The sequence below is a fragment of the Chlorocebus sabaeus genome, chromosome 2 (genome assembly GCF_047675955.1).
Source record: "Chlorocebus sabaeus isolate Y175 chromosome 2, mChlSab1.0.hap1, whole genome shotgun sequence".
In the NCBI taxonomy this organism is placed as follows: domain Eukaryota; kingdom Metazoa; phylum Chordata; class Mammalia; order Primates; family Cercopithecidae; genus Chlorocebus; species Chlorocebus sabaeus.
In genome coordinates this window covers 18,544,876-18,572,244 of record NC_132905.1, presented here as the reverse complement: position 1 = coordinate 18,572,244, position 27,369 = coordinate 18,544,876, and the positions used below count along the sequence as shown (strand labels likewise).

General features: G+C 39.8%; 2 protein-coding genes across 2 annotated transcripts; one reads left to right on the top strand and one right to left on the bottom strand.

Annotated features, from left to right (window-relative positions):
• Positions 1-672: 672 nt before the first annotated feature.
• On the bottom strand, positions 673-24,001 carry LOC103245330 (protein WFDC9). Its single transcript, XM_037982265.2, has 5 exons — positions 23,931-24,001; positions 7,302-7,395; positions 2,834-2,982; positions 1,394-1,541; positions 673-872 (listed from the first exon to the last, which is right to left on the bottom strand). Exons 3-5 carry the CDS (start codon positions 2,922-2,924, stop codon positions 842-844), a joined length of 270 nt encoding a protein of 89 aa, XP_037838193.1. The 5' UTR covers positions 2,925-2,982; positions 7,302-7,395; positions 23,931-24,001; the 3' UTR covers positions 673-841.
• Positions 22,375-23,924, top strand: WFDC10A (WAP four-disulfide core domain 10A). The gene is made up of 2 exons (XM_008015864.3): positions 22,375-22,639; positions 23,598-23,924. Exons 1-2 carry the CDS (start codon positions 22,549-22,551, stop codon positions 23,744-23,746), a joined length of 240 nt encoding a protein of 79 aa, XP_008014055.1. The 5' UTR covers positions 22,375-22,548; the 3' UTR covers positions 23,747-23,924.
• Positions 24,002-27,369: the final 3,368 nt, after the last annotated feature.

Here is a 27,369-nt window from a genome sequence, read left to right as displayed (position 1 = left end):
GAGTGATACTTGTTTCATCGGACAGGGTGATACGGAGGCCAAGGTCTTGGGTCTGTGTTGAGGAGTCTGGCTTTGCATGAGTAGACAGGTCACAGATTGCCAAGTACTTGCCAAATCCCATTTTCTGTTCTTCTTGAGAAAACAGCTAGATTACGTTTCCCAATCTCCTTTGCAAATATGTGGGACCATGTGACTATATTATGGTCAATGGAATATAGATTAATATAAAACAATAAACTTTGCTTCTAGGCCTAGCCCTTTAAAAGCTTCTGTATGAGCCCCCATGATGCCTTTCTTTCCCTACTGCTGGTTGGATATAGAGGAACCAGTAGAGAAGCCCCTGGGAGATGACAGAGCTACAGATTTAAGGAGCTACATTCCTTGAATTATGGCAGGGATAACTGCCTACTGACCACTCTCAGTGAAATGCATTGTGAATGAGAATAACCTCTCATGGGTTAACTGTATTAACCCCATGAGATTTGTATAAATCTGCTTGAATATTTGCTCCAGCAATTAAGCAAACTGGTTCATTCATGGGTCTAACTGGGAAGGCAGAACTGGGCACCTCTGCTCATGATTGAATGGGAACAACTGTTGGGACTGCTGAGGATTACAATGAGAGAAATTAAGTCATAGGGAGGAATTTTTTTAAAAATACGCAGAGCCCTGAGGTTGCTGTGGCAATTTATTTGACAAAAGCTTCAGGGTAAAGAGGTCAAGGAAATAGCAGAAAGGTTACTAGCTAGAACCAGTGGGTGTCCCAAGAAGGAATTAGGCAGCACTCTTCTTAGACCAGATGTTCATCCTTCAGCCCACAGTAGTGATCAACCAATAGAATCTAGGGGTCTAGCATTGATTTAAGGGGCTCTCTAGAAGAGAAAAGTTAATCAAAAGTCAGGAATCCTGGGAGAAATCCATTTCTAAAATTAATAGCACCCTGGGCCCCAGATAAAAAGGACAGCAATTTTTCTGTTAAATCAGAAGTTACCCACTTTTAAGCAATTTCCCCCAAGAAGTTTGCCAACTGAACAGACAGATAAATACTAGGTCTTCTTGGACCTGGCTGAGAGTAGAGAGCCCGTGGAGAGGCCCAACTAAGTCGTCAATAATTGGAATTTTGGATAAAGGAGGGATGTATGAACTGATGGGTGATGTTTTGAGGGAAGCAAAGGGAACTGAATAAGAGTGAAGAAAAAAGTAGAGGACCTCATGTCGGTGTCTTGGTTTATTTTGCAGTGAGGAGCAGCCTAGGTTTGGAGAAAGGAGGACATTGTCTTTTGCTGCCTGTTTCTTTAATCAGGATTTGGGTGGCTGCAGTCTTTGGAATAGTGGGTAAGGAGCAGTGATGAAGCATGCCAAGGTCCTAGCCTTCCCACCCCAACCAACTCACTCATTGTCTAAGCAGATGTTTCCACAGTAGGTCCAGCAGCATGTATGATTTGGACGTATACAGGTCCTTATTTTAGTACACCTTTTCTCACAGTACTTATATGGAGGCTGTACCCAGCACTGCTCAGTTTGTTGTATCAGGTCTAGAACTGAGATGGAAGAAGTTAGCAGGGTCCATCTATTCACAACTCAGACAAGAAACCCTTTTTAAGCTTAACAATCCCTTCTGAAACTTGAGCTCCAAGTCACAAAGTATTTCTCTGCCTACCAAGAAAATCCCTTCCTCAAAGTATATAACCAGTGTCTTGTCACAACACCATCCTTGCATGGCCTGTGTTCCTCCATCTACATGTCCCTACAGTATTTCAGACTCTAAAGATAGGGCCTGAGACACCCTGACCATACATGACACCAACCACCAAATTTATTCTCATGTAACCTTAGATTTCAGGGCCTGCAATATCCTCTAACTCCAATTTCCATAGCCAATTTACAGAATGGGAAACTGAACCAAGGGAGAATAGAAACTTGTTTTTCTCCCCTTCTTTTTTTTCTTTTTTTTCTTTTTTTGAGACAGAGTCTTGCCCTGTTGCCCAGGCTGGGGTGCAATGGCACAATCTCGGCTCACTGCAACCTCCACTTCCCAGGATCAAGCGATTCTCCTGCCTCAGCCTCCCAAGTAGCTGGGATTACAGGAGCATGCCATCATGCCTGGCTAATTTTTTCTATCTTAATAGAGACGGGGTTTCACCATGTTGGCTGGGCAGTCTCGAACCCCTGACCTTGTGATCTGCCTACCTCGGCCTCCCAAAGTGCTGGGATTACAGGTCTGAGCCACTGCGCCCGGCCATTTTTCTCCCCTTCTTTTGTTTCCCTGATGATGCCACCTAAGCCATCAGTCTCTCCATAAATTTCATTTTTTTTCCTGGCCCACAACCCTCCTGCTCAGTGCCTTTGTTGTCCACATTTTCTTATCGTATGAACCCAAACTTTGACCCACTAAGGATCATTTATTTGTCTTTTCCATTTTTCATGTTCTAAAAGACTCTTCCCTCCAACTAAATTAACGTGTTAAATATTACCCTTTTGTCATTCATCAAAGGCTCACCCAACTGAGGCACAAAGGTTCTGAAAATATGGGCTTGGAGGGAAGCTCTGTGTTGGTTTTTCCTCTACTGGTCTGACATTGGAAAATATTATTTCCTGCTGACTGATGTAATATAGACAAAAGATTTGTTCCCTTTTCACATACCTAGTGTTGCTTTCAGAGCTGAGAGAGAAAACTTAAAGGCATTGGGAATATCTAACCTAATCTTGCTTGAATATCTCTACTTAAGGAAAGGTCCTTTAAAGGCTGATTCTTGAAATGCAGACCCTGAATCAGCTACGATAGACATCCCAGAACTGGGCAGAGCACCCCCTCCCTTTTCACACCACCCACTGGGATCTCTGGTCCAGAGGCTTCCCAACACAGGCAGAAGCATCACAACTCCAGAGATGAACATGATGAGTGGAAGAATCCAGGGCTTCATGGTGGTCTCTGTGTGTGTTTGGGTTATGTTCTGGCAGAAGACAAGTCTTTTCCCAGTGCTGCTAGAGGTAGAAAATGGATTGAGGAGAATAGGATAAGCAACAGGGGGAAAGTGCTTATGACTATCATGTTATTCTTTCCCTTTCCAGTACCCAGTAACATACCAACTAATTCTCAGGCTAGCCAGTGACTTCCCCAGGTTTCTTCTCATCTCATATTACATACCCCTTCCTTTGCAAAATTACTTCTTTTTAAAATGAATTGCTTCTTTCTGATTAAAAACAATAAATCTTCAGATTATACAATTTGTAAAACAAAAAATACAAAGAGGAAATAAATAAGCATTAGTAATTCCACCATCTAGAGATAATCAATATATGTCTATACTTTTATATTGTTGTCATTATTTTTATGAAATTGGACACATCAGTGTCCTGATATTTTATTTTAAAGCATATGGAACATGATGATATAAAGAAGTTTTAGTGAAGATCCTAAGACAAAAGGCACTAAAGCAATTTAAGAAGGAATTACAGACAGATAACAGGACTTGAGAAAAGATGATGGCTGAGAACTGTTAGGGGACTCAAAACTTTAATGCACTAAGATGGTCCAAAGTTGGAGGAATTGTAGAGAAGATTTCAAAGATTTTATTGGTAAAAAGCTTTGCTCATGAAACCCAGAATGCTGCCTTCTAATTCCAAGTTGAAAAAAAAGGTTTTATGATCCTACTCATTGAGCTTGCTATGTGATCCCAGAAGTCTATGGGAAGACAGTAGACTTGTGTTTGAATCATGACTGAAAACTTTAAAGGGTGACTTTAAATCTGGCCAAAGTGGCCTGTAGTAGCAGAGAAGAGGGCTCTAATTTACGAAGTATCTGAACTGTAAATAGCCAGATGACATTTGATGTCTCCAATGAACCCTTGAAATCTCCCATGAAAGAGTCAAGACCAGAAGCACAGAACCAGCTCATGATAATATCTATTATACAAGAACTTTCCTACTCCTCTTATTGGTTCGTCCTCCCTCTATCCCTAGGAGACAGAAAGTTGCTTTAGTCCGAAGTGGGTGGAGGAAAGGAATAGAATTACAAAGAACCAGAGCAGGGGGCGGGCGGCGGGGGAAAGAGATTCACCACATCCTGTTCCATAACTGGAGCTTCTGAAAGAGGGAGGAATCCATAGTTCTGAACAATTTATGGAGTTGTGACTAATTTCATGGACCTGGACATTTAACTTATTATATTGAGAAGATGTTTCATGACTGGAGAATCACATAAAATTTGCGGAGACCTACCTAAATTTTCCTGAAGAAGCAAGGAAATAAACTAACAATTCTGAATAAAATATACAGAGAGGCAAAAATATGCTCACATCATTTAAGTCGTGACAAGAATTCAACCATAAATATTATCGTTTCCTCATATCATCAAGACCTGAATAGTGTCAATTTCTTCTTATAAAAATGTTCTGATGAACCTCCTTATAGTTAAAGCTTTGGTACATATATTGTTATTTTTACAGCATGAGTTAATGAAGAAAGATTTCTAGGCAAAAGACATTGTATTTCCCAGACTTTGGATACTTGCCGCCACATTTTTCTCACTAAGGGTTAGGTTACATTTCCACCTACTGGATATCAAATGCATGTCCCTCCACCCCTTGTTCTACTCTAGGCTATACAAAAGTAATTTTCATTACCACACTATTTGCTGATAGATATTTTACAGAGGAAAGAACATGGACTCCGGAGTCAGATAGGCTTGAACTAGAATCCCAACCCCACCAACTTCTAGCCATGGAGCCTGGGCCAGTCACATAATCCCCAGAGCCTGGTTTTCCCCATCCATATTATAGAAAAAATATCAATACTCATCTCATAGGGTCACTGGGAAGATTAAAGAATATGTATGAAACACTAAGCATAGGACCTGGAATATACTATACACTTCATAAATGTTAACTGTTAGCATTAAGCTCAGAATATCCTCCTCTAGATATTCGAAAACTATTTTCAATTACAATTGTTTTCTTTTTACCTTTTTTTTACACTTAACCTTTTAATCTGCTTAGAATCTATGCCTCTGTGTGTGGAGGGAGAAGGGGGAAGTTCATTCACTCAGTAAGTACTTATTAAGTGCCTAACTATATTCCAAGTTCTAGGTATTAGAATATAGTGGTGAACAAAACAGACGAAAATCCCCCCATTCATACAGCTGGCATTCTAGTTAAACAAGATAAGGAAAAGCATAGATGGTAATCAGTGGTAAGGAGAAAAATAAGGAAACGGAAGAAAATAAAATAGCCTGCAGCTGAGTGACAGCTGAGGGGTAAGGGAAACTGGAGTATGGGAACAGCAGAAAAATCTCAATAAAATGGAATAGATAGACATTTTCTTAACACTGTAACAATGTAACTATTGCAATCCAAAAGCCAGCATTCCACATTATAAAACTGAAAGTACTCCCATTAAAATTAGAAATAGGAAAAAAAGATATGCACTATTAGGCCTACTTTTTAACATTATTTTCAAGTGTTTAAGCCACTATAATTAGAAAAGAGAAAAATTTGAACTATAAATAATAGAAGAGTGGAAAAGGAGCCTAATTACAACTGAAATTTCCCAGCCTTCTCCCATCTACGCCCCTCATTCTCCATCTGTTGCTCTACCTTTGTAGAACCAAATAGGAAGGGAAACAAGAGTCAAAGAAAAGGATAAAATTCTGACATGAATTTTTTGTCAGTGATTTTCCCTCTGCCTGAAAGTCTTTATATTTGTTCAGAAGTTTTCAGTGAAGCAAAAGAGATTTCTCTGTGCTGTCCAGTGTGGTAGCCACTGGCCACATATGACTATTTAAACTCACTAAATTAAATCAAAATTCAGTTTCCAGTCATTTCAAGTATTCAGTGGCCACATTTAGTCAGTGGCTATTGTCCCCAAAGTCTTTCTCTGATGCATCTCAATCCATTCATACATGGGACGATGGGAACAGTTTACATCAACCTTTGATTTCTTGTGTGTCCTATTTAATATTCCTCATTTCTCAGGGACAGAGCACTTCCATCATCACAGATAGTTCTACTGAACAATGCTGCTCTAGATGAATCCACCAAAATGACTCTGCTTAAAAGCAGGGGTAATACTAGAAAAATTTTAAACATGCCGCATTTTTCAAAGGAGGCTTTGAAAATGTGTTCTCCTCTTAGCTTCTGTGAAATTTGGAAGGTGAAAAATACAAGTTTTAGGCACATGTCATTAGATGTATTGACTTTTAGGCAATCGTTTTTAAGAGATTTGAGCAGAGGCAAGAGCAACAACTTAACTTGGCAACTTCATTGAGTCATGCTTAGGTAAGCTGGTAGAGACACAGGTTCTTAATGGAGAAGCTTGAAGAGCAGGAATAAGCATCTAAGAGTAGAACCACCCCTCCCCCTGCCCACCCCAAATATCTGATCTTCTGCAATTTCAGGGCTTCTACTAGCTAGCAATGGTAAGATACCCATTCCTTGAGCCTGAGTCCTTGAGAACCTCAGAGTGTTCTGATTATGTGAATATACCAGCACATGGCAAGACTGGTGAACCATGGAGATACTCTGTTATCTGCTTACAGCTGGGGATGTGAGGGATGAGGTAACTGGGTGAAAGTGGGCATGGATTTCAGTAGGCCTCTGGATTCCTGGTACCAGCCCTTTGCATAAAGAAGGAGGAATACTGATATACAGTGACAGGAACACCATAAATCCAAAGCATTGGGTTCCATGAGGCTGTTTCTCTGTATTCCAAAATACCACCCCAGACCCAAGTTTTCCAGAGCTTTGAAATCTGTTCATTCACACGGCCTCATTCTTACTCTAGTTTTCTTAATTTCTTTCTTGCCCCTTGCCCCTTAAAGGTATTCAGGAATCTGAGGATGCCTAGTCCCCTTTTTGCACACCCCCAAGTGTACTAAATGATCCCAGACAAGAGAAACATCATTATGCCCAGGCTGGGTACTTCTCAACTTCTCATATACAGAGTGCTGTGAATTATTTGGTCATCCTGAGACAAACTGCAGGACAATTCAAAGACCCCCAGGATCAGAAAGACACAGAACTACTGCTCCCCACCAAATGTGGAATCCTGGGCTTTCCAGATAATGTTAAAGAGGAGAGTGTGCTAGATTTAGTGTCAGGAATGCTGAAATCTTGTTTTGTTTCTGTCCCTTTTACCTATGGAACCTCAAACAGCTCATGTCACACCCCCTCTCAATTTTCTTATTTGAACAAAAGCGACAATAATCCCTACCTCACAGGAATAGTAACACCATCTGGGCTAGGAATTATTCCAAGCAAGCCACAAATAGAAGCTCATGTATCAAGACCTTTATCCTCACCTACCTCTGAAGGTGTCTGAGTTGAGTGTCTGTAGTAACTGACTGACAGCTCTTTTGTCTGGCCTCTTATTATGAAGTTGTTTGAAGTGGGGCTCAAACTGGGGGCAGAAGAGCAGAAAAACAATGTTCAAAGGCCAGGAACTTAATGGTGATTTTGGTTGTGACCGATTTTTAATTTCTACCCAGAAACTAGATGTTGGCTGTATCACAGATTCTTTCCTTTGATATTCACCCATCCAGACGTACTTAATTTTCTTAGGTGCAGGTGGGATCTTCTGATAAGCTGGGAAGAACATTGTGTACCTGGATTGCAGCTCAGGCCACCCCCAGAAGACCCAAAGTACATGTCCCCAAGGTCTTTTGCAAATACTTCTCAGTCCATTCATATGTAGGAAGTTGGGAACAGTCTACATTGACCTTTAACATCTTGTCTGTCCTATTTAACATTCCATCTTTCTCAGTATTGATTTTCTCTTACCAATAAAATCATACCATAATCTCCCAGCAAATGCCCTCTGACTTTTATGTAGCTAAAAAGAGACTGAATAAGAAGAATTTTAGAAAAAGTAGATGACCACCTAGCAAATGAAGGAAGTGACATGACCCAATCCAGCACCAAGTTCTTGCCATGAGCTTGTTGGTTGAGGTGCAGAGGGATTTGCTCACCAAATGTCAGGGAAGGGCATTATATTGGGCACAAAATACACACGATTTGGAGATCACTAGCTCATTAGAAAAGAGAACAGTCAAGTGGGCAGGAGGCAGGGACTTCCAAGGGGTAAACCTTCTCTCAAAGCCTGTCTGCAGGAATATTATATACAGTGACAGGAGATGTCAATACAAAATTCTTCCCAGGATACAGGCATACCTCGGAGATATTGCAGGTTCAGTTTCAGGCTACCACAATAAAGATAATATTGCAATAAAGTGAGCCACATACACTTTTTGGTTTCCCAGTGCATATAAAGAGTATGTTTTCCTGAAGTCTTTTATTTATAAATGTATTTAAACTAGAAAATGAAATATTTAATAGTTGAAAGTTGTTTCTCTGAAACAGCTAGTAAAATATGCAAACTTCTGATACAATATCTGTATATGTTTTAGTATACAACTGTACCTCTCATATTCTAAACAGTTTCTAATAGTTTTCTTATGATGAATCTCATTATTACTTATTAAAATATTAAAAAGGTATGTTTACACTATGCTCTAGTCTGTCAAGTGTTCAAAAGCATTATATATAAAAAATAATGTGCATACCATAATTTTAAAATACTTTATTACTAAAATTGAGAGTGATTATCTGAGCCTTCAACAAGTCATCGTCTTTTTGCTGGTGGAGGGTCTTCCCTCAATGTTGATGGTTGTTGACTGATCAGGGTAGTGGTTGCTGAGGGCTGGGGTGGCTGTGGCAATTTATTAAAATAAGACAACAATGATGTTTGCCACATCAACTGATTGATCCTCTCAAGAAAGATTTCTCCATAGCATGCAATGCTGTTTCATAGCATTTCACACGCAATAGAACTTCTTTCAAAATTTCGGTCAGTCCTCTCAAACTGTGCTGCTGGTTTATCTAAGTTTATGCAATATTCTGAATCCTTTGTCATTATTCCAACAATGTTCACAGCATCTTCACCAGCAGCAGATTCCATTCAAAGAAACCACTTTCTTTGCTCATCTATAAGAAGCAACTCCTCATCCACTCAAGTTTTCTCATGAGATTGCAGCAATTCAGTCACATCTTCAGGCTGCTCTTCTGATTCTCATTGTGTTGCTATTTTCATCACATTTGCAGTGACTTCCTCCACCGAAGTCTTAAACCCCTCAAAGTCATTTATAAGGGTCGGAATCAACTTCTTCCAAACTCCTGTTAATCCTGCCATGCTGACCTCCTTCCATGAATCATGGTATCTAGAATAGTGAATCCTTTCCAGGAATTTTTAAATTTACTTTGCCCAGATCCATCAGGGAAATTACTATCTGTGGTAGCTATAGCCTTACAAAATGTATGTCTTAATAATTTTGACTTTCAAGTCCATGGGCTGAAGAATGAATGTTGTTAGCAGGCTTGAAAACATTAATATCTTCATATAGCTCCATCAGAGCTCTTGGGTGACCAAAATCTTTTTTTCTGAGCAGTAGGCCTCAACAGTGGGCTTAAAATATTCAGTATACCATGCTGTCACCCAGGCTTTGCTGTTTCATTTATAGAACAGAGCAAGAGCAGAGTTAGCATAGTTTGCAAGGGCTCCAAGATTTTTGAAATGATAAATGAGCTTTGGCCTCAACTTTAAGTCTCCAGCTGCATTGGCCCCTAGCAAGAAAGTCAACCTGTCTTTTGAAGTTTTGAAGCCAGGCATTGACTTCCATCTATGAAGGTGCTAGATGGCATCTTCTTCCAATATAAAGCTGTTGTATCTTCACTGAAAATCTGAGGTCTGTTGTAGCCACCTTCATCAATTACAGTTGATCCTTGAACAAAATGGGAATTAGGGGTACTGAACTCCTGCACAGTTGAAAATCCATGTATAGGCCGAGTGCAGTGGCTCACGCCTGTAATTCCAGCACTTTGGGAGGCCAAAGCAGGCAAATCACAAGGTCAGAAGTTCGAGACTAGCCTGGCCAATACGGTGAAACCCCATCTCTACTAAAAACACAAAAATTAGCCGGGCATGGTGGTGGGTGCCTGTAGTCCCAGCTACTCAGGAGGCTGAGGCAGGAGAATCACTTGAACCCGGGAGGCGGAGGTTGCAGTGAACGGAGATCATGCCACTGTACTCTAGCCTAGGTGACAGAGTGAGACTCCATCTCAAAAAAAACAAAAAAAAGAAAAAGAAAATTCATGTATAACTTTTGACTCCTCAAAAACCTAACTACTAATAGCCCACTATTGTTGATTTTAGAGACACGGTCTTGCTATGTTCCCTAGGCTTATCTCAAACTCCTGGCTTCAAGCAATCCTCCTTCCTCATCCTCCAGAGTAGCTAGGACTACAGACACACACCACCATGCCTGAAATATTCTTTTTATTGAGATGGGGTCTCACTATGTTCCCCAGGCTGGTCTCAAACTACTGGCTCAAGCAATCTTCCTTCACTCAACCTCCTGAGTAACTGAAATTGTAGGTGTGCACCATCATGCCTGACTAATAGCCTACTGTTGACCAGAAGCCTTACTAATAACATAAATATTTGATTAACACATATTTTGTATGCTATATGTATTTTGTATAATATTTACTCTTACAAGAAAGTAAGCTAGAGGAAAATGTTATTAAGAAAATCATAAGGAAGAAAAAATATATTTACTACTTATTAAATGGAAGTGGATCATCATAAAGGTCCTTGAGGATGTGCAAATGAACCCACACAGTTCAAGCCTGTGTTGTTCAAGGGTCAACTGTATCTTAGCTAGATCTTCTGGATAACTTGCTGCATCTTCTCCATCAGCACTTACTGCTTCATATTGCCACTTTGTGTTATAGAGAGGCCTTCTTTCTGTAACCCTCATGAACCAACCTCTGCTAGATTCAAACTTTTCTGCTGCAACTTCCTCACCTCTCTCAGCCTTCATAAAATTGAAGAGTTGGGGTCTTTCTCTGGATGAGGTTTTGGCTTAAGGGAATGTTGTGGCTAGTTTGAGCTTCTGTCCAGATCACTAAAACCTTCTCCAGATCAGCAATAGGGCTGTTTTGCTTTTTTTATCATTCCTTTTTAATTTCCTTCAATAACTTTTCCTTTGCATTCACAACGTGGCTGTTTGGTACAAGAGGCCTAGCTTTCAGCCTGTCTCAGCTGTTTAACACGCCTTCTTCACTAAGATTAATTGTTTTTCTAGTTTTTTATTTAAAGTGAGAAATGTGGGACTCTTCCTTTCACTTGAACACTTAGAGTCCATTGTGGAGTTATTAATTGGCCTGATTTCAATATTGTTGTGTCTCAGGGAATAAAGAGGCCTGAGAAGAGGGAGCAAGACTAGCAAATGACCAGTCAGCGGAGCAGTCAGAACACACACACATTTATTGTTCACCATGTTCTATGGGCACAGCTGGTGGCATTCCAAAGCAATTACAATAGTAACAACAAAAATCATTGATCACAGATCACCTTACAGATATAATGATAAGAATAATAATAATAAAGTTTGAAACACTTTGAGAATTACTAAAATGTGACACAAAGACATAAGTGAGCATGCTGTTGGAAAAATGTGCCAAAAGACTTGCTCAATGCAGGGTTGCTGCAAACCTTCAATTTGTAAAACATGCAACATCCATAAAGCAAAAATAAATTAATAAAGCAAAGTGTAATAAAATGAGGTATGCCTGTATGTCGAGTGCACTGAGGGGCAGGAAATACATGTCTGGATTCCAGGGACTTGGCTGAGGAAGGTGGACCCATACAGAGGCAAAGAGCTTTGGAACCAAGGTAAAAAGGTATGGGAACAAACTGAAGGAAATTTTGACAGGGACTGAAAATGGTGCCAAACCTAGAGTGACTGAATTATGGATTTCTAAGACATTTATTTATATGGCAGGAAAATGATGTTCCATGCATGACAATAATAGTCTTTTGCTTTGTGTGGCCCAGATGCTGTAGATCCTTGATGGTCTGTCTGAGGAGCACGGTCACTAATGAGTAGCTGAGGAGTGCCAAGGACTCCTGCCACTCATGATTCTGGATCAAGCTATGCAGAATTTAGGACAATCTGTACACTCTTCTATTTTAGTTGACAATTTCCCAGTGCAATATCTGAAATACTGTATCCAATAATTCTATATCCAGCAAAACTATCCTTTCCTGATGAAAGTAAAATAAAGACATTCCCAGAAAAACAAAGACTGAGAGAATTTGTTGCTAGCAGGTCTGCCTTTCAAGAAATACTAGAGAAAATCCTAAAGCTAAAAAGAAAAGACATCAGGTAGTAATGAGATCTATATTAAGAAACAAAGAGAACAGATAAAAGTAATTATGTAGGTAAATATAAAATCTGATATTAATATTTTTTAACAGATTGGAGTGACAACTGTATAAAACAATGATTATAATCATTCAATTGTATTGTTAGGCTTAAAACATAAAGATGTAACATACATGAAAAATAGCACAGCTGGGTGTGGTGGCTCATGCTTGTAATCCCAGCACTTTGGGAGGCTGAGGCGGTTGGATTACCTGAGATCAGGAGTTCGAAAACAGCCTGACCAACATGGTGAAACCTCGTCTCTACAAAAAATACAGAAAATTAGCCTGGGGTGGTGGTAGGCACCTATGATCCCAGCTACTTGGGAGGCTGAGGAAGGAGAATTACTCGAACCCAGGAGGTGGAGGTTGCAGTGAGTCAAGATCGCACCATTGTACTCCAGCCTGGGCCACAGAGCTTCTGTCTCAAAAAAAAAAAAAAAAAGAAAAGAAAAACAGCACAAAAGAGGGAAGAAGGCAGGCATGTAAGTATAGTTACGATCATCCAGTTTAAAGACTTTGTATTTTTAAGTATGAGAGCCATGGATTATTAAGTAGCATTATTTATTTTTCAGACATATAGGATTTGCTTTTGGTATTGATTTTCTATTTTCCCGCATTTTCAAAAGAAAATATTGTATGGCATTAATTATTTGGAATTTTTGAGACTTTCTTTGTAATCTAGGTCATTGTAACTAAGCACTCAAACCTGCTCAATTGGGCCAAGTGCGGTGGCTCACACCAGTACTTTTGGAGGCCGAGGTGGGTGGATCGCTTGAGGCAAGGAGTTCGAGACCAGGCTGGCCAACATGGAGAAACCCCATCTCTACCAAAATTACAAAAATTAGCTGAGTGCGGTGGTGTACACCTGCAATCCCAGCTATTCGGGAGGCTGAGGCATGAGAATCACTTGAACCCAGGAGGCAGAGGTTGCAGTGAGCCAAGATAGCACCACTGCGCTCCAACCTGGGTGACAGAGTCATACTCTGTCTCAAACAAAACAACCTGCTCAGTCTACGACTTTGTATAGATAATTTATTTTCATTTATTGAGGCCGTTTTGTGTGCATGTGTGTGTGTACACATATGTTAAGTTTTCTTGATCTGTTTTTTCTTTACCAATATAAAATATTCTTGTCTAAATTGTGTAGTGTCCTCTATGTTGAATGTTAATTATATTGTATGATATTTAAATTGTTATATCATCTTTCTTTTTAATTCATATTTGGTGGAACATCCTTTTTTATTCCTTTATTTTAAATTACTTCTTTACTTTTGGGAAACCACACATTGTTAAATCATTTAAAAATTTTAATCTGAGAGTCTCTGTCTTTTAATAAATGTCTCTAACCCATTTACCTTTAATAAATATTCTTATAGAAAACAATCTTATGTTAGGGCCTATCTCTGGCATCTTATTTCATATTTTTTATTCATGCTTTTTAAATATTTGTTTTTATTTCTCTCTTCAGACATCTATTGGATGGATGAAATATCTTCTACTATTTTAAAAGCCATTATTGTATTCTGATTCCTCAGAGGATTTTTTATTTAAGCCCACATTACTTTTCCATATAGTCTTAAAGATTTCCAAAACGTGTAAGTTTTCTTAAAATAAGACAGCTCTTTCAGTATGCTAACTGTTCCCTTTAGTTTACCTTCTGACCTTGTTGATATTTTCTAGACAGTTTTTAGTTCATGATTATAATGGATATTGGTGTTTTATTCTCTTATTCTTTCTATCTCTTCCTTCCACTTTGTTCTTAATCCCTAAATTTTTAGACAACACCAAACTTTATGAATTGACGTCTCACTGTGCAAAACTGCTGGCATGGCAGGCCTGCAGTTGCTATCTTTACGAATCCTGCTTACAAGGTTGGCTCTTGGTTGGCATCCATAAGCCTGAATTTTGAGAAAGTTCCCATTGTTCTCAGAACAAACAAGTGTGGCTCTCTGCGCCTCAACCGTTTGTACAAAAAACACGGTTTATGGTAGATATCTGCTTTTACTTTGGGAGTCTGGAATTTTGGTATATGCTAGGCAGAAGCTGCTATATGACCAGCCCCCAATAGAAACCCTGGACATTGTGTTTGTCTCTCATGAGCTCCCCTGGTAGACGACACTTCACACACGTTGTCACAACTGATGGATGGGGGAATTCAGCATGCCCTATGTGACTCCACTGGTCAATGGGAGAAGACACTTGGAAGCATGCACCTGATTTCCTCTGGACTTTGCCCCTTGCACCTTTTCCCTTTGTTGACTTTGCTTTGTAGCCTTTCACTGTAATAAATCATAGCTGCAAGAAAAACTATATGCTGAGTCCTGTGAGTCCTCCTAGCAAAGCACTGAACCTAGGGATAGCCTTGGGAACCCCAGCGTATTCACTCATTTTGCCCATATACTTTTGTACAATCATTCTAGATTTATTTTCCTAGTGGAGCACATCCTTCAAGCAGGCTTTCAAAAAGGGTCTTCGTGTGGTAAGCATTCTGATGTTTTGTATGTCTTAGAACAATTTTATTGTGCCCTCATACTTTAAAAGTTCAGGATATAAATTTTCACTCGAAAAGCTTTTACCTTAAACATCTTGAAAATGCTACTCTATTGATTTATTGTCCCATTGTCACTATTTGAAAGTGTAATCTCAGTCTGATTATTTTTCTTCTTTGGATGATCTATTCTTTCTCTATAGGATATTTTAAAATTTCTTTGTATTTGATGTTCCTACATTTTATAATGTGGTTAGATATGCTAGTTTTCTTACTCTATTCTTTTATGATCATTTCCAGTCTGAGCTCTTTAATAGTTCTTTAATTTGGGGCAACTTTAATGCATTGTTTCATTAAATATTTTTTAACCTGCTAAATCTTTTCCTTTTAGAACTACTATTTGGATGTTTACACCTACACCTCTCACTTCCACATACCTTAATCTTCTTCTTTATTTTGAAACAATCTTAAAGTAGGAGAAAAGCTGAACGTACAGTAAAAATAACTTTTCTTTTCCCTGAAACATTTGAGAGTAAGTTGCTTACTGGTGCCCAATCACCCCCAATGCTGTCATATACATTTTCTATAAAGAAAGACAAGTTCTTCTACATAAACACAACATAGCCATCAAAATCCAGAAATAAATGATGCCAATATCTACACTAATCTATTTAAATATATTAATTATGTCTATTTTATGCAGCATTTTAATTAATTCTGTATTATTTGCTATCAGTCATTCAGTGTGAGGGCAGAAACATTTCATGTAAATGTGATGTTCACTGCTAGGTTTGATCTGAAGGCCAAAAGGAAGCATAGGTTTGTTACACTCATTCCATTAACCAACTCAACTTGATGGGGGAGGTGATACAAACCTACACAGATTTGGCTTGTCAAACCTAAAACAGTTTAGGTTAAGTTAAGCTGAGTGTGCATGTTTGAGAAAGAGCTCAGGAGTGAGGGGGAAACTAATGGATGGGACCAGCTGACAATCTAACTGTGAAGATCTGGGTAAAACACTCAGAGAGAAATTCAGAGGAGCCCGAGCTGACACATTTCATTTTAATGATCATACAATTATTCACCAAGAAAGACAAAATTAGGCCAGGAAAATGGCAAACAGATAGAAGCTTCAAGGATTTGGGGATTGTTACAAAGATCCCAAAATTAATCTGGATTTTCTTGCATCTTTATTTCAGATGGCACATCAAGCAACTCCTCTTATTCTTTTCTGTTTAAGCAGAAAAATCAGATCTGTGGCATAGGTTTTGAGTGTTTTTAGGCCAGGCGTGGTAGCTCATGCCTGTAATCCTAACACTCTGGGAGGCCGAGGAAGGTGGACCACCTGAGATCAGGAGTTCGGGACCAGCCTGGCCAACATGGTGAAAACCCATCTCTACTAAAAATACAAAAGTTAGCCAGGTGTGGTGGCGGGCACCTATAATCCCAGGTGCTCAGAAGGTTGAGGCAGGAGAATCACTGTAACTCGGGGGGCAGAGGCTGCAGTGAGCCGAGATTGTGCCACTTCACTCCAGCCTGGGCAAGAAGAGTGAAACTCCCTCTCAAAAAAAAAAAAAAAAAAAAGTTTTCAAATTGACAAGTAGTAATTTTACATATTTATGTGATACATAGTGATGTTTCAATATGTATAATGTATAGTGATCAGATCAAGGTAATTAGCATACCCATCATCTCAAACATTTATCATTTCTTTGTGTTAGGAACGTTCAATATCTTCCTTCTAGCTATTTGAAATTATATTATATATTATTCTTACATATGCTCATCCTACAGTGCTATAGAACACTAGAACTTATTCCTCCTGTCCAACTATGACATTGTATCCTTTAACAAATCTCTCCCACTGGGCGTGGTGGCTCACACCTGTAATCCCAGCACATTGGAAGGCTGAGGCAGGCGGATCACAAGGTCAGGAGTTCGAGACCAGCCTGACCAGCATGGTGACACACCCATCTCTACAAAAAATACAAAAATTAGCCAGGCATGGTGGCGCATGCCTGTAGTCCCAGCTACTCGGGAGGCTGAGGCAGGAGAATCGCTTGAACCTGGGAGGTAGAAGTTGCAGTGAGCCGAGATCGCCCCACTGCACTCCAGCCTGAGCAACAGAGTGAGACTCTATCTCAAAAAAAAAAAAAAAATTCTCTCCCAATCTTCCCCTTCCCACTATGCTTCCCAGCTTCCGGTACCTGCTGTTCTACTTTTTACTTCCATGAGATCGACATTTTTCCAGATATGAGTGAAAATATGTGTTGTTTAATTTTCTGTTCCTGGCTATTTCGCAGAACATAAAGTCCTCAAGTTTCAGCCATGGTGCCATGAACAACAGGATTTTATTCCTTTTTATGGTTGAATAGGATTGTATTGTGTATATATATCATATTTTCTTTCTCCATTCCTCTGTTATTAGACACCTAAGTTGAGTCTGTATCTTGGCTATTGTGAATAGTGCTGCAATAAACATGGGGGTACATATGTTGATATGCTGATTTCCTTTCCTTTGGATAAATGCCTAGTAGTGGGATTACTGGGTCATAAGGTAATGGAGTTCTATGTGTAGGCTTTTGAGAAATTGAGATACCATTCTCCATAGTGACTGTACTAATTTATATTTCCACCAACAGTGTATAACAGTTCCCCTTTCTCCACATGGTCAACAGCACTTGTTATTTTTTGTCATTTTCTTATTATTGGAGCAATCCTGACTGGTGTGAGACGATACCTCATTATAGTTTTCACTTGCATTTGCCTGATGATTAGTGATGTTGAGAGAACAATGAAAAGTCATTTTTTTCATATATTTGTTGGTCATTTATATATCTTCTTTTGTGAATTGTCTGTTCAGATCATTTGCCCATTTTTTAAATTGGATTGTTTGTGTTTTTGCTGTTGAGATGTTTGAGTTTCTTGTATATTCTGCATATTAATCCCCTGTCAAATGAATAGTGTATTAGTTTATTCTCACATTGCTATAAAGATATTACCTGAGGCTGGGTAATGTATAAACAAAAGAGGTTTAATTTACTCACAGTTCCACATGGCTGGGGAGGCCTAGGGAAACTTAAAATCATGTCAGAAGGCGAAGGGGAAGCAAAGCACATCTTACATGGTGGCAGGAGAGAGAGCTCATGTGGGGGAAACTGCACCTTTTAAACAATCAGATCTCATGACAACTCCCTCACTATCACAAGAACAGCATGGGGGAAACTGCCCGTATGATCCAATCACCTCCTACCAGATCCCTCTCCCTCCACACATGGGGATTGGAGTTCAAGATAAGATTTGGGTGGAGACACAGCCAAACCATATCAAATACTTTGAAAATATTTTCTCTCATTCTGTAGATTGTCTTTTCAATCTGTTGATTGTTTCCTTTGCTGTGCAGCAGCTTTTTAGTTTGATATAATCCAATTTACCTATTTTTGCTTTTGTTGTCCATGGTTTTGAGATCTTACATTAAAAATCTTTTTGTAAGATCATGAAATGTCTTACAGTGTTTCCCCTATGTTTTCTTCTAGTAGTTTTACAGTTTCAGGTTTTACCTTTAGACCTTTGATCCATTTTTAGCTGATTTTTGTATAGAGTGAGAGGTGAAAGTCTAATTTCATTAGTCTGCATATGGATATCCAGTTTTCCTAGCACCATTTACTGAAGAGACTATCCTTTCCCCAGTGAGTGCTCTTGGCATCTTTGTCAAAAATCAGTTGGCTATAGACGCATGGAGTTATTTCTAGGTTCTCTATTCTCTTTTTCTTTTTTTTTTTTTTTTTTTTTTTTTTTTTTTTTGAGACAGAGTCTTGCTCTTGTTACCCAGGCTGGAGTACAGTGGCACAATCTCAGCTCACTGCAACCTCTGCCTCCCAGGTTCAAGTGATCCTCCTGCCTCAGCCTCTGGAGTCGAGTAACTGGGACTACAGGCATGCACCACCATGTTCGTCTAATTTTTGTACTTTTAGTAGAGACAGGGTTTTGCTATGTTGGCCAGGCTGATCTCGAACACCTGACCTCACATGATCCACCTGCCTCAGTCTCCCAAAGTGCTGGGATTACAGGCTTGAGCCACTGCACCTGGCCCTAAGTTATCTATTCTATTCCATTAGTCTATGTGTCTGTTTTTATGCCAGTGCCATGTTATTTTCATTACTACAGTTTGGTAGTATATTTAGAAGTCTTGAAGCCAATTCCCTCCAACTTTGTTCTTTTTGTTAAAGATTGCTTTGGCTATTCTGGGATGTTTGTGGTTCCATACATATTTTAGGATTTATTTTATATTACTGTGAAGAATGTCACTGGTATTTTAATAGGGATTGCATTGACTCTGTAGATGGTTTGGGGTAGTGTGGTAATTTTAACAATATTAATTCTTTCCATCCATGAGCATGGGAAGTTTTTCCATTTGTTTTATCCTCTTCAATTTATTTTATCAGTGTTTTGTAGTTTTCAATGTAGAAGTCTTTTATCTCCTTGGTTAAATTTATTCCTAAGTATTTGTTTGTAGCTGTCATAAATGGGATTGCCCTCTTGGTCTCTTTTTTTAGCTGGCTTATTGTGCACAGAAACACCACTGACTTGTATGTTTATTTTGTATCCTGCAACTTTACTGAATTTGTTTATGAGTTCTTCAAGTTTCTTGGTAGAGTCTTTAAGTTTTTCTCTGCATAAGAGCTCGTCTGCAAATAGGGTAAATGTGACTTCCTCTTTTCCAAATGTAATGTCCTTCATTGTTTTCTCTTTCATGATTGATGTAACTAGGACTTCCAGTACTATGTTGAATAAGAGTGGGTAAAGTGAGCAGCATGCTCATGGAGGCGGATGGAAGCTCCCTAGCCTTTCCCCCATATCTTCTTTCGGTTCTTAGAGGAAAAGTTTTCAGCTTTTCCCCATTAAGTACATTGTTAGCTGTGGGTTTGTCATATATGATCTTTATTATGTGGAGGTGCTTTCCTTTCATACGTATTTTATTGAAAGTTTTTATCATAAAGTGGTGTTGAATTTTATCAAATGCTTTTTCTGTATCTACTGAGATTACCATATGGTTTTGTCCCTGATTCTGTTGATGTGAAGTATCACATTTATTGATTTGTCTACATTGAGCCATTCTTGCATTCCTATGATAAATCCCACTTGATCATGCTACATTATCTTTTTTTGTGTGTTGTTGAATTGGGTTTGTTAGTATTTTGTTGAGGATTTTTGCACCTATTTTCATCAGGAATATTGGCCTGTGGGTTTCTTTATGTTGTCTTGTTGTTGTATGGTTTTGGTATTAAGGTTATGCGGGCCTCATAAAAGTGAGCTAAGAAGAATTCCTTCTGCATCAATTTTTTGGAATAGTTTGAGAAGAATTGGTATTAATTTATATTTAAAGGGTCATAGAATTTTGTGGTAAAGCCATATGGTTCTGGGCTTTTGTTTTGGGGGAGACTTTTTATCACGGATTCAATCTCCTTACTTGTTATTCGTCTGTTCAGGTTCTTCTATTTCTTTTTGGTTCAGTGTTGGTAGATTGTATGTGTCCAAGAATTTATCCATTTCCTCTAGGTTTTTGAATTATAAAGAATATCACAAAGGATACAGAGGAAGAGGGGCATAAGGTGAGATATGGGGGAAAGGCTAGAGAGCTTCCATGCCCTCCATGAGCACGCTGCTCTCCAACAACCTCTAAGTGTTCAGTGGTAGCCATCTGGAAGCTCTGACTTATAAATTTTATTTTGAAATTTCTGTTCAGTTTCGAGTAATTGTCTTTTTTTAGACTAATTTCTAATTATTTCCATTATAGTCTGAAACTGTGTCCTTTGTGATATAATTATTTAAAATTTTGTTCAGACTTTTTTATAGCTTAATATATAGTCACTCTTGTACATGTTTTATTTGTGCTTGAGAAAAATGTATTCCTTTACTTTTTCTATGCAGACTTCTGTATATTTTAATTAAATCAAGCTTATTAATCATAATGTTCAAATTACCCATCTCTTTACTAAATTTACTATTCTATCAATAATTTGAAAGTATAAATTAAAGACCTTCTATATACCATAAATCCTTCCCCTTATAAATTTGTCAATACTTGAGCCTGCCACAATGTTGACTAGACTGCTTTAACAGAAAGCCTCCATCACATAATGGCTGAAATACAATATACTTTTTTATTCCTTGCTCAAATAATAATTCAAGATGAGTATTCTAAAACAATGGGTATCCCTTTTTTCATGTGATAAAAGGAGTCAAGGGCCCAGGCTCCTTTCATCTTTTGGCTTCACTAGGCTCTAGAACCTTGTTTTCATCTATACTGAGCTGGTGGAAAAGAAAAAGTGTGTGAAAGAGACTTGCCATCTTCTTAGGGTCTTGATCTAGTAGTGACAAGGCTGTTAGCCGAAATATTTACATTGTGGCACTGGCTGCAAGGTGGTTGGGTAAGGAAAATGCAGCTTCTGTCTGAAATGATGATTCTCCTCTACATAACCCCTCTTTGCTAGGATAATTATGATGGCGTCCAGTCTCTAAATTGTTCATTTATGAGTGGACAAAAAGAAAAACTAGGAAAGAGAGAGCCTTTGGGAAGGGTCAAACACCACTCTCTAAACTGTAGGTACAAATATCAGAATTTTTGAATTATAAAGGATATCGCAAAGGATACAGAGGAAGAGGTACATACGGTGAAATATGGGGAAAGGCTATAGAGCTTCCTTTGAATGTAAATTACAACTGTGGACTGAAGGAGACTGCATTAGGAGTTCAGAATGTCAGAATGAGGTTCAAATCTTTAGAAGATTATCATCATCAGTGGAAGAGGGTGATCTTCTTCCCAGCTTCCTTGCCTATTGGGAGTCCAGTGACCCAGGTTGTCCCCTCTCTCTCCTATTAGGGAAGAAGAAACATCTTCACTTCTGAGAATTCATTTTCTTCATAATATTCAAGGTCAGTGACCACCTCCTCCTGGACAGCCTGCCAAGCCTTTGACTGATAGGTCTCTCCTCCTGTCTGCGCTCTAAGATATTTACTATGTTTCCCCATTAGCCCTTCTGTCCCATGCCCTACAATAGTCTCTCTTTCTGTATGTATATGTGTATTTAAATTTGTATATGTGTATGTGTGTATGTGTTTATATATGTTTACATATGAAACAGATACTTACTCTTTCACTCAGGAATTCTAACTCTCTTAGTCTAAAGAAATAAAAGATTTATAAATAAAGATGTTCAATATGACATTCTTTAGATTATTAGTAATTAGTACAATACAAATACTTGATTATTAGCATTTAAGTGAGAGCTGTGCAATTATGAAAATCCACATTTTGAGAAATACTTACATGATTAAATAAGGGTGGCAAAAATAGGTAACAAAAGATGTTTGTATTAAAAGGATTGTTTATATTAAATATGGAGAGCAACTAAAAGATAATGCAATGAAACATCAGTTAATTCTAAGCAACTCTTTCTAAAAATATATTTTTTCTTTTCTTTTTTCCATAAAACATTTTGTAGTTAGGAAGCAGAAATAAATGATATCTTTCATTCTACCAGCAAGAACACAACTGGTAATGTGAGAGGAGGAGGCGTCATTCCTGCGGAAGCCCTATCCCACGTGAAGAAGGACAGGATTAGGGGCAAAGAAAAGGAGGAAGCCAAGACTCTCTTGCTCTGCCCCGACTCGGCCAGTGGAGGCAGTGAGAAGCTGAAGATCATTCCTTCTTTCTTTCCTTCACTCTCCACAGGCAGCTCTGCAGGGAAGTCTGTGACTGCCTGGTCAGACTTAGGGCCCACGCTGTGGTCAGAGTCATGCCATCCCAGACTCTGCTGCCTGTCCTGGTTCTCTGTGTGTTGCTGCTTCAGGCCCAGGGAGGATACCGTGACAAGAAGAGGATGCAGAGTAGGTGATGGGCCACTGGATGGGTGAGGGGGAATTGGGTAGGCGGAATGGAGGGCCTGTGTCCAGTCTGAGTAGGACCTAGGAGTTGAAAACTCTCTGCATATCCAGCTCTGACCACAGTGTTGTGTAGACTCTGGACTGTCCCAAACCATGGCCCTCCAGCCCCTTAGCTGGCCCTGGGTATAGTAATGGGAATGAAGAAGAAACCTACATATTTTGCTGTTCCTTCTCAATACTTAGAGGTAAATGGCACATACCATAGTGAAAGGTACACCAGGGCTGAGAATCCAGTGGGAAAGAAGACAATTATTTGATTTATGCACATTTGTGAGGAGTAAAGATTCAGAAGTGGTTATGACAGTAGGTGTAGGTGTAGAATGGATATAAGTGTAGGGAAATAGGATATAAGACAAGCAAAAGTTGGGGTACGCAGATCCAAGTTAAGGTTATCATCAAACGGACAAGGAGAGTGCTGGTGGAAAGGAAACTAAAGAAGGGGCAGGAAGACTAGAGACAGTGATAGTGAGCGGAAGAGAAGGAGAGAAAAGAGGCAAGTTGATCCTCATCTCTGAATTCTACTACTCAGAGACTAGGAGAGGGTTTGAAATACATCCATGCTTCTTTGAGCTCTCAGGATCAGACTGTAGATTCTATGGTGGTGACTTCACCAAGGCCATGGCTAGTAAGGGAGATGGAGTTCTGATTGCTGGTGTATGTAGAAGGTCCAGGAAGTCCAGGCATTGTGGTCTATTGGGGTAAGATGTACAGTGGAGAGACAGGATTTAAAATATGACCAATCACTAGGATTTGGTGATAGACAGGAAGGTAGTTCTATGAAGAAGGAATCCAGGAGTGTCATGAGTGAGACTTGGGTTCAAGGGTCTTGGAGGAAGCTTTAGCTTGAGAAAAATGTTCTCTAGGAAGCTGCATTTATTTACCCCTCTATCCTCCTTTTCAGAAACACAGCTATCCCCAGAAATTAAAGTCTGCCAGCAACAGCCTAAACTATATCTATGCAAACGCTCCTGTGAATCTCACCGAGACTGTCAAGCAAATAACATATGCTGTTCTACCTACTGTGGGAATGTTTGCATGAGCATCCTGTGAGTGGGAGACTGGGCTGGGATGTGTATCCTGCTTCCCAACTCCTCTATCCAAGACTGTGCCCACATCCGAAGCACAAGGACTTCAAGTCACCAGCATAAGAACATCAACAGGAATGCCGCCCTCCCTACTGTCTGAACTCCTTGTCCCTGCCAAATAAACCAGAACAAATGTTCAGGGATCCTGCCTCTTTCGCTGCCACTACAGGTGATCATTGAGAGCCCACTGTAGCCCCCACTCGTCTTGTGTCCTGGTGTTCGATTTCTCTCCCTGGCTATGCTTCTCTACCCTCCCTCTCCCTCTTTGGCCCATATATCCCTGCCAGCCCTCAGGAGGCCCAGCCCCTTGCTGTTTTGCTGACTGAACCAGTACTCCCAGGGGGAGGAACTGCTCATGTGCAGCATCTCCCGATGCTAAGGAGAACATTTCTCACCCTGGAGTCAGAAGGACCCATTAAGCATGAGATGGGTGGCAGTTAGAGCCCGAGGTAAAGAGTGGGAGACCCCCAAGCACTGCTTTGGTCTCCTTAGCCTTGGTGCACCCCCATCCCATGCTCCCCAATCTCTCTGTAAGGTTCACATTACTGTCTATTTATCATTAGGATAATGAGTCCCAGAAGCCCAGCAAGCCCAAGGCCACAAGAGAGTGAGAGGATATGATGTGGCCAGAAGAGGGTGTTTCTTCTAGGCTGACTTTTTCCTCACTTCTCTCCATTACCTGAGACCAGAGGCATCCTAGTGAGAGTGAGTGCCTGCACCAACCCCAAAGCTCCTCCCATCCAGCACCCACCAATATGGCTACTCCTCTGATGGGACCCATTTTAGGCCTCAGGATCTGACACTCCAGTACCTTCCATTAACTGAATAGTCCCTATCCTTCCCAAGCCCTCTTCCTTAGGGGCCAGTTTATTCTCTTTTCTTTAGATCAAGAGGAACACTAAGGGATGTGGAACAGGTGGTTCATGCTGCTGTTGCTAAGGAGTAATTGGCACAGAGTGGCTACGGGTCTTCCCTGTCATCTTGCTGTGAGTTAGTGGAAATTAATCAGTGTGGTACAGAATCTCCTACTCTGTGCAATTGCAACTCCTCTGAAATGATCCTGGGGTTAGATCCAGGGTTGGGTCACATGTAGCTAACTGGGACATGAAGCCAAAAGTGAAGAGGTTTCAGGAGGACAGGCCATGCCCAGAGGCAGGTGTGCAGTGTTATGCTCCAGTCTAGTGCTTCTTGCTGGGCCATTCAATGAAATAGACATCAGAGAAGAAAACTTCCCCCATCAGACCAGAGGCTGTGAGTCACCTCTGAGTCATCACCAGGCTTTGGGTATCTCAGGTTTGTTTTCACCTTTCTCAAGAGCTTCCCTTGGACAAGGACGTCTTAGGAAAGAGATCATCATCAACCACCAACAGACATCAAATGTAGTCGGTGGGCTGTAAGAGCATGATCTCCAAGAGACCTTATTTGGTATTTCCTCGGATAGCCTCCCTTACCAAGCATCCTCTCAAGCCATCTCCAAACACACCTCCTAGACACTACAGGCATGTCTGCTTTTATTGAGCCTTGCTCTATTGCACTTCACAGCTATAGTGTTTCATACAAATTGAAGGTTTGTGGCAATTCTGCATCGAGCAAGTCATCTGGCACCGTTTTTCCAACAGCATGTGCTTACTTCATGTCTCTGTGTCACATTTTGGTAATTCTCAAAATATTTCAAACTTGCTGGGTACAGTGACTCACGCCTGCAATCCCAGCACTTTGGGGGGCCGAGGCAGGTGAATCACCTGAGATCAGGAATTCGAGACCAGCCTGACCAACATGGTGAAATTCCGTCTTTAATAAAAATACAAAATTAGCTGAGTGTGGTGGCGCATGCCTGTAATCCCAGTTACTTGGGAGGCTGAGGCAAGAGAATTGCTTGAACCTGGGAGGTGAAGGTTGTAGTGACCTGAGATCTCGCCTTTGCACTGCAGCCTGGGCAACAAGAGCGAAACTCCATCTCAAAAAACAAAAATTTCAAACTTGTTTTATTATCATATCTGTTGTGATGATCCATCATCCATAATCTTGGTTATTACTATTGTAATTGTTTTGGGGCACTATGAACTGCGCCCCTAAAAAACAATGAATTTAATGGATAAATGTTGTTTGTATTCTGACTGCTCCAACAACTGGGCATTTCTCCATCTCTCTCCCTCTCCTTAGGCCTCTCTATTTCCTGAGACAAAATAATATTAAAATTAGGCCAATTAATAACTCCACAATGGTCTCTAAGTGTTCAAGTGATAGGAAGGGTTCTATGTCTCTCACTTTAAATGAAAAGCTGGAAATGATTACAGTTAGTGAGGAAGGCATGTCAGCAGCCAAGATATGCCAGAAGCTAGGCCTCTTGTGCCAGTTAGCCAAGATATGAATGCAAAGGAAAAGTTGTTGAAGGAAATTAAAAGTGCTACTCCAGTGAACACATGGATGATAAGAAAGCAAAACAACCTTATTGCTGATATGGAGAAAATTTTAGTGGTCTGGGCAGAAGATCAAACTAGCCACCACATTCCCCTAAGCCAGAAACCTAACCAAAGAAAGGCCCTAGCTCTCTCCAATATCAGAAGGCGAAAGAGGTGAGAAAGCTGCAGAAGAAAAGTTGGAAGTTAGTAGAGATTATTTCATGAGGTTTAAAGAAGCCATCTACATAATATAAAAGTGCAAGGTGAAGCAGCCAAGTGCTAATGTAGAAGTTGCAGCAAGTTACCCAGAAGATCTTGCAAAGTGATGAAGACGTCTACACTAAATAACAGATGTTCAGTGTGGAAAAAGCAGCCTTCAGTAGGAAGATGTCATCTAAGACTTGCATAACTAGAGAGCAAAAGTCAATGCCTGGCTTCGAAGCTTGAAAGGATAGGCTGACTCTCTTGTTAGGGGCTAATGCAGCTGGTGACTTTGAGTTAAAGGTAATGATGTTCATTTACCAATCTGAAAATCCCAGATCCCTTCAGAATTCTGCTAAATCTACTCTGTCTGTGCTCTACAAAGGAGACACCATCTTGATGATAGCACATCTATTTACAACGTGGTTCACTGAATATTTTGAGACTACTTTTGACACCTAGACACCTACTGCTCAAATACAAAAAAAAAAAGATTTGTTTCAAAATACTACTGCTCATTGACAACGTGCCTGGTCACCCAAGAGCTCCAATGGAGATGCACAAGGAGACTAATATTGTTTTCATGCCTGCTAACACAATATACATTCTGCAGCCCATAGATCAAGAAGCGATTTTGACTTTCAAGTCTTATTGTTTAAGAAATACATTTTATAAGGCTATAGATGACAAGATAGTGATTCTTCTGATGGATCTGGGCAAAATAAATTGAAAACCTTCTGAAAATAATTCACCATGATAGATGCCATTAAGACCATTCATGATCGACAGCAAGAGGTGAAAATACCAACACTAACAGGAGTTCGGAAGAAACTGATTCCAACTCTCATGGCTGATTTTGAGAGTTTCAAAACTTCATGGAGGAGGCCACTGCAGATGTGATAGAAGTAGCAAGAGAACTAGAGTTAGAAGTTGAGCCTGAAAATGTGATTGAATGGCTGGAATCTCATGATAAAACTTGAATGGA

Coding starts and splice junctions, on each gene's coding strand:
- LOC103245330 (XM_037982265.2), bottom strand. CDS start 2,924: ATGAAGCCCTGGATTCTTCCACTCATCATGTTCATCTCTGGAGTTGTG. Junction 1,542..2,833: donor CCTCTGGACCAGAGATCCCA/GTGGGTGGTGTG, acceptor CTTCCATCTCAG/TTCTAGACCTGATACAACAA. Junction 873..1,393: donor AACATCTGCTTAGACAATGA/GTGAGTTGGTTG, acceptor TTTCTCTTCTAG/AGAGCCCCTTAAATCAATGC.
- WFDC10A (XM_008015864.3), top strand. CDS start 22,549: ATGCCATCCCAGACTCTGCTGCCTGTCCTGGTTCTCTGTGTGTTGCTG. Junction 22,640..23,597: donor TGACAAGAAGAGGATGCAGA/GTAGGTGATGGG, acceptor CCTCCTTTTCAG/AAACACAGCTATCCCCAGAA.